Source organism: Serinus canaria, chromosome 20 (assembly GCF_022539315.1).
Source record: "Serinus canaria isolate serCan28SL12 chromosome 20, serCan2020, whole genome shotgun sequence".
In the NCBI taxonomy this organism is placed as follows: Eukaryota; Metazoa; Chordata; class Aves; order Passeriformes; family Fringillidae; genus Serinus; species Serinus canaria.
This window is the reverse complement of record NC_066333.1, coordinates 957,116-963,115: the sequence shown is the minus strand read 5'-3', so window position 1 is coordinate 963,115 and position 6,000 is coordinate 957,116. Positions and strand designations below refer to the sequence as shown.

The 6,000-nt window shown below is 58.2% G+C and overlaps 1 protein-coding gene across 1 annotated transcript in view; it reads left to right on the top strand.

The window, feature by feature from the left end:
• Positions 1–3,448: 3,448 nt before the first annotated feature.
• DLGAP4 (DLG associated protein 4) overlaps positions 3,449–6,000 on the top strand; it is a 59,616-nt gene continuing 57,064 nt past the window's right edge. Inside the window, exon 1 of the mRNA XM_030230910.2 lies at positions 3,449–4,439. Coding sequence (XP_030086770.2) covers positions 3,489–4,439 — 951 coding nt within the window. The 5' untranslated portion in view covers positions 3,449–3,488. The remainder of the gene's footprint in view (positions 4,440–6,000) is intronic.

The window sequence follows — 6,000 nt, the reverse complement described above, 5'->3', positions numbered from 1 at the left end:
GGGGTGCCTGGCTCAGGGAAGGGTGACACATCAGGGACACTGGACACCTATCCCAGGACACAGCCCAGTGAGCTGCAGGATCTTGGATTTTGGAGATTTAGTTTCAAGCTTTTTCCCTTCTTCCAAATCCAAAAGATGGTGGGGAAGATCTTGCTGGACTTTTCTCTTCCCTGTCCCCATGTCTCAACAAAGTGCCAAGGATTGCAGAGAGTGATTGAAATGTAGGAAAACAGTTTAATTCATCTTAGAGTGAGGCCAGCTGCCAGAGGAGGCAGCAAAAACACCATGGTGGGCAGTAGCACGTGCCCAGCAGCAGGGATGCACCTCACACCTCCCTTGCTGCCAAGGGAAGGGATCCTGGAGCTGGCAGGACAGAGAGCAGGATCAGCACCTGGGGCAGCCCCACAGGAGAAGGGAGCAGTGAACTCTGCCATACAGAGGTGAGTGCCCACCCTTGGCAGGGGGAAACCACTGTGGGAGGGAGGGAGCTCCCTGCCCTCCCCTGCTCCCATCTTCCCACCCTTTCTGCTCCTGCCCCTCTAAAACCTTCTCTTCTCTCCTTTCCCACTCATCCCCCAGCCCCTCAGGGTTTCCTCCCTGCCCCACTGCCTCTCCAGCACCTGGAGCCAGCCTGGCCCTGGCCCTTCTCCTCCTCCTGTGCACACCAGCCCTCCACTGCATGGCACTGATCTGCATTTCTTCATTCCATTTCATTTCCCTACTTCCTTTGATTCCTAAGGCAGTTTGGGTTTATCTGGAGCCCAGCGTGCACAAGGCACTCATGGGCAGCCTTAGGAGGAGATTCCTGCTTCAAATATCACCTGCTCTCAGAAGGCAAAGATGTATTTACTGTCAATATCCAGAGACATCCCTTTGTAATCAGATCAGGGAGTGGAGTCTCCTCAGGGAGCCTGGCTCCTGTGGGGGTTCCTGTAAGCCTGGTTCCACAGCATCCCTCGGAGCCAGGAGGGCCCTGGGCACAAGGGAAGGATTTTACTAGGATTCCAAAGTGGGGGGAAGGAGGGGAGGGAGAGTGGCTGTGGCAGGCAGAGCTGAGCCTGGCTGGTGCTCAGGGAGGATTTGAGCTTCTGCCTCCTGCAGGGTTTCCTCTCCAAGGTGTGCAGGTGGAGCTTGGCCATCCAAAGCCATCTGGAATTCAGATCAATAGCTCAGCCTGGAGCCTGTCCTATGCCCCATCCTTCCCTTCTGCCTGGAGAGTTTCCTCTGGGAACATCACCTGGGGCTCTCTGTCACTGTTCTGTGAGCACTGTGGGTGCCAGCTGGCACAGCCTGAGCCTCCCTGCTGGCATCCCCCAGCCAGCACCATCCAGATCCACCATCCCAGTGGGTCCCATGGGCAGGGGTCTCCAGGGGGCTGATGCTGCTGGAGAGCACAGCAAGAATTAGGATCACACCCCCAGGGGAATGAGGATTGCACCCACAGGGGAATTACAGGGGGATTAGTATTGCTCCCACAGGGACCAGAAGCAGCTGGGCCCCAGTCAAGACTAAAGCTGCATTTCGTGTTTGGGCAGAAAGATCAGGTTTGGTTTCAAAACTCCCCAGCTCAGGCCATGTCCCCATCCCTAAAATGCCTGAGTACTGTGTGTGGGGGAGAGGTCAATCTTCACTCCCAGAGCAGTGCAGCCCGACAGGGGCAGGGCACAGCTCAGAGGTGGAGGCTGCTGGAGCAGCCACTCCATGGGGCCATGCAGCCTCTGCAGGGGCCCAGGTCAGGACAAGCCCCTGGGCGCTGGGATGCCCAGGGAATGGTGCTGGGAAATTGCCATGGGTGCAGGGAGCAGTGGGCAATGCCCAGGGCAGGTGGGCTGAGGTCAGCCTGGGCAGGACCCTCAGAGCAGGGCTCAGAGGAGGGGGACTGGGGTCTCCATTGGAGCAGGATGGGAAGCCCAGGCTGTGCTCTCTGCAGCTTTAGAAAGCCCAGCTTGGTTCTGCTGGGAGTGACAGAGTTAAATGGAGATTGCAAAGCCCATCAAGCCATGGAATAAATTCCGCTTATTTTTCTTTATGTGCTTCCAAACAATTATTTAAAGCTCTGGCTGCTTTTCATTATTCATACATTTTTCCCTGAGTGAGGAAAAAAAGCCTGTCAATTCCTGCCACCCTGCAGTGGTCACTGACTCCACTCCCACACCACTTTGCTGGCCTCGCTGCACCTGGGGGACAAGTTCCTCGAGGAGACTGGAGACCCATTCATGGCTGAAAGGGAGAAGCCAGGAGCACAGACTGCCACCTGTGCTCCTCACAGGGACATATCATCTGCATGTGTTAAAAGTCACTCTCTCATTTTTGAGCAACACTCAAACTAAATCAAAAAGGAACTAAGAAAGTAAACTAAAATGTAACAGGAAATAAGAGTTCATTTATACACTCGGTGATTTTAAGTAGGTTTTGAGTATGGAAAATCAACTTATTGATTGACAGCTCAACTCATATAAACGTTCATTGATTTTTCTTTTAAGCAAACCCAAAAGGTTTGTCATTTTTCCCTGTATAACACAGTAAAGATTAGGATCCCTCTGAACCAAGCAATATGGGGCAAGACCGCTGGGGAGATGTTTAGTGAGGATCCCTCAGGGGATCTCTCCGTCCCAGCTGCCTTTACCACCCACAGGGATCCCATACCTGCTGAAAGGAAAGAACCAACCCCATCCCCTCATTGTGGCAGAGGAGACAGAGGAGCTGGCTGGGAGGGTGGCACAGGTGACACAGCTCCCCTGGCGTGGTGCAGCCCAGCAGGTATCCTCGTCTGAGCAGTCAACAGCTTCTCAGGTCAGGCTCTGAGAGTTCAGAAACACCTCAGCTCTTATGGAGCTACTGACACGCTGTGCTCTGGGACAGAACCTGCCAGGAAGGCAGCACTGGCTGGAGAGGAGGTGTTTGCCATCATGTGACATTAGCACAGCTGTGGGAGCTGTGCCAGCCCTGGGATCCATCACCTCGGGAACACCAGGCACCCTGCAAAGCTGGGGTGCTTGGCTCCAGAGTGGCTGGGCTCAGCAGGACCTGCTGGGTTTTGACAGCAGCCTTTCCTCCAGTTCCCGAGCAGATGGACAGAGCAGGGACCTGCTGGCAGTGCCTCTGTCATGCTGTTAAATCCCATGTGCAGCACCAGAGCAGCAGCAGCAGTGTTGTTGAGCAGCCTGTGGCTAGGCACTGAGGCACACGAGCACTGCAGCTGCAGTGGGAATGTGAATCCTGCCCCTCCTCTGCTGGGCCCTGCTCTCTCCAGCCCCTGGTCTCCCACCCCCCCTCCTGCCTCTGCCATCCTGCTTCTCTCCTTTGTCCCTTAACCGTGGTGGCATTTGCTTTCAAAGGGGGACAGGGATGTGCCCCCAGTGAGGAGTGGGCTGCCAGAGGGGTTCACAGTGGTCTCTCAACATCTGGTCTCTTCCTCCAGCTGCAGGGAGGTCTGCGAGGGCTCTGCCACACCATACCCGAGCCATGGTCTAGGAAGCACTGGGACCATGAAGGGCTTAGGAGACAACAGAAGCCGCCATCTCTCTGAAAACCTGGACTCCCCTCAAGACTCTCTTTATGCCCCCCAGGACAGGAACCCTTATCTCCTCAGCCCCACCGACTCCTTCACCATGGATCCCCGATTCCCGGCCCAGAACACCGTCCACGGTGACTGTCTCCTGCCGCTCAACAACCAGATCTCCAACAGCAGCACTTTCCCCCGCATCCATTACAACTCCCACTTCGAGGTCCCGGATGATAACCCGTTTCCAAGCCATGCCCAAGCCACAAAGATCAACCGCCTGCCTGCCAACCTCCTCGACCAGTTTGAGAAGCAGCTGCCCATCCACAGGGACGGCTTCAGCACCCTGCAGTTCCAACGGAGTGATGCGAAGCACCGGAGCGAGAGCCCGGGCCGCATCCGGCACCTGGTGCACTCCGTGCAGAAGCTCTTTGCCAAGTCCCAGTCCCTGGAGGGCCCCGCCAAGGGCAACGTGAACGGGAAGAAGGGGGCAGATGACGCCAAGCAAAACCGGAGGAGCAAGAGCAAGGACCGGGCAAAGACCTCCGAGCCCAAGCGCAGGACCAGGTCCAACATCTCGGGCTGGTGGAGCTCCGATGACAACCTGGACAGCGACACCTGCAGCTACCGCAACCCCATGGGGCTGATGACGCTGGGCCGGCAGCCCGACCACAGCCAGCCAAAGTACTTCATGCACGCCTACAACACCATCAGCGAGCACATGCTGAAATCCTCCAAGAGCAATAACGACCTCAAGGTCACTCCTTGCACCAATATCCCCATCAACAACGACTCCAACTACATCAAGCGGGGCTCCTGGTCCACGCTGACACTCAGCCATGCCCGGGAGGTGTGCCAGAAGGCCTCCGCAACCATCGACAAAGCCTTGCTCAAATCCAAGTCCTGCCACCAGGACCTGGCCTACCACTACCTGCAGGTGGGTGCCACGGGGAAATACGGGGTGCTCCGTGCAGGGAGAGCACAGGAGCTCGGGGACGTCCTCTCGGTGGGCACCCATGTGACCTTAACAAGCATCTCCAGATGGTTCAGCTGCCAGCTCGGATCACATTGCCAGGAGAGGGCTGGGGAGGGCCCTGGGAACACACCCCTACTCCTCCTGTGGGGACACTGATGCTAACGGGGTCCATCTCCCACGGCTCCAGCACAGTCCCAGCACTTCCAGTCCCTGAGGAGGGGACATACCACCCCACCTCCTCTGCTGGGTGTGACCCCATTTCCTGCGGGCCTCCCACGGGTCCCCAGTGCCTGCCCAAGCCCTGCAGGTGCTGGGGGACATTCCTGGGCAGATGGGGACGTAGCTGCCCCATGTGACTGTGTCCCCCCGAGTGCCCACATGGACGGGAATGCTGAGGGGCCACGTCTCACCCGCCACAGCCCCCCAGGCCCCCACAGAGACCCCTGTGCCAGGGGCTGAAGGTCAGCAGCCCTGACTAACGCTCCCCCCTTGTCTCCACGCATCACAAGGATGTGCCAAGCCCGGCCAGCCCCACCCTGCCCAGCTTCCCCGGAGCACTGGTAGGAGCCGCGGTGCCCTCGCTGCTCTGCTCGCCCGTGGGCAGGGCTGGGCAGCGGGGCAGTGCCAGCCCCACTTGCATGGCCTGCATGGCTGATGCTGGTTTGAAACCCTGGCACCTACTGCTCTAGGTCTGCGGCAGGCTCCAAAAGCGGCGCTGGAGCGGCGTGAACCTGTTTGTGCCCGAGAGAGAGGAATGAAGACAAATAAGCCAGGCCTGGATGGGGGGAGGAGGGGACCAGCCTGTGCATGTAAATCTCTAGCATCCTTTTAATGCAGAGGTGCCAGGGGCTTCCCTGGCTGTGCCCAGCCGGGTAGAGGCTTTAAAAACAGATGAATTATTGAAGCACACTCAGCTTCCAATACCTCGCTGGCCATGGCTGCAAATCAAATTTCCAAGGGACTGAACTGACCGCATCAGGAGCACCAGCAGGGAAAATGATCTTGGCCTGGTTTCTTGTTCTTCCCCCCTGCTCCTTCCCGTTAGGCTTTTGAGGTTAAAGAGCTACAGCCAAGCTCTCCAAGGGCCCCATTCCCTCACGCTGCAGCACTGAGCCCAGCAGACAGCCTCGACAGCCCCTGGGCTCTGGGGTGCAAGGCTGCCCTGCTCCTTCCCCCCATGTAATGAGCCTCCGTTTCTCGACAGCCTGACGCAGGGCTGTGGGCACCGCTGGGTGGCACGGGCCTGGCCAGCAGCTGGGCAGCCCCACCGCTCGGCTGGGAGGACACGGCTGCCCTGCAGAGCTGGGACCAGCCCCTCAGCCCCGGGCCGACCGACGCAGGCAGCGCCCAGGTAGGGATCTTGTTTTGAGCAGGAGCTTTTGCCCAGTTCCTCCTGCTCTGATCCTCCTGGGACCACTGGCCAGGGGCTCAGCCTGTGCCACCGGACTTGGAGCGGCCAGGGAGCGACCAACAGCCACGACTGGAGTGGCAGGAGGGGCACAGGGGACACCAGGGTGTGACC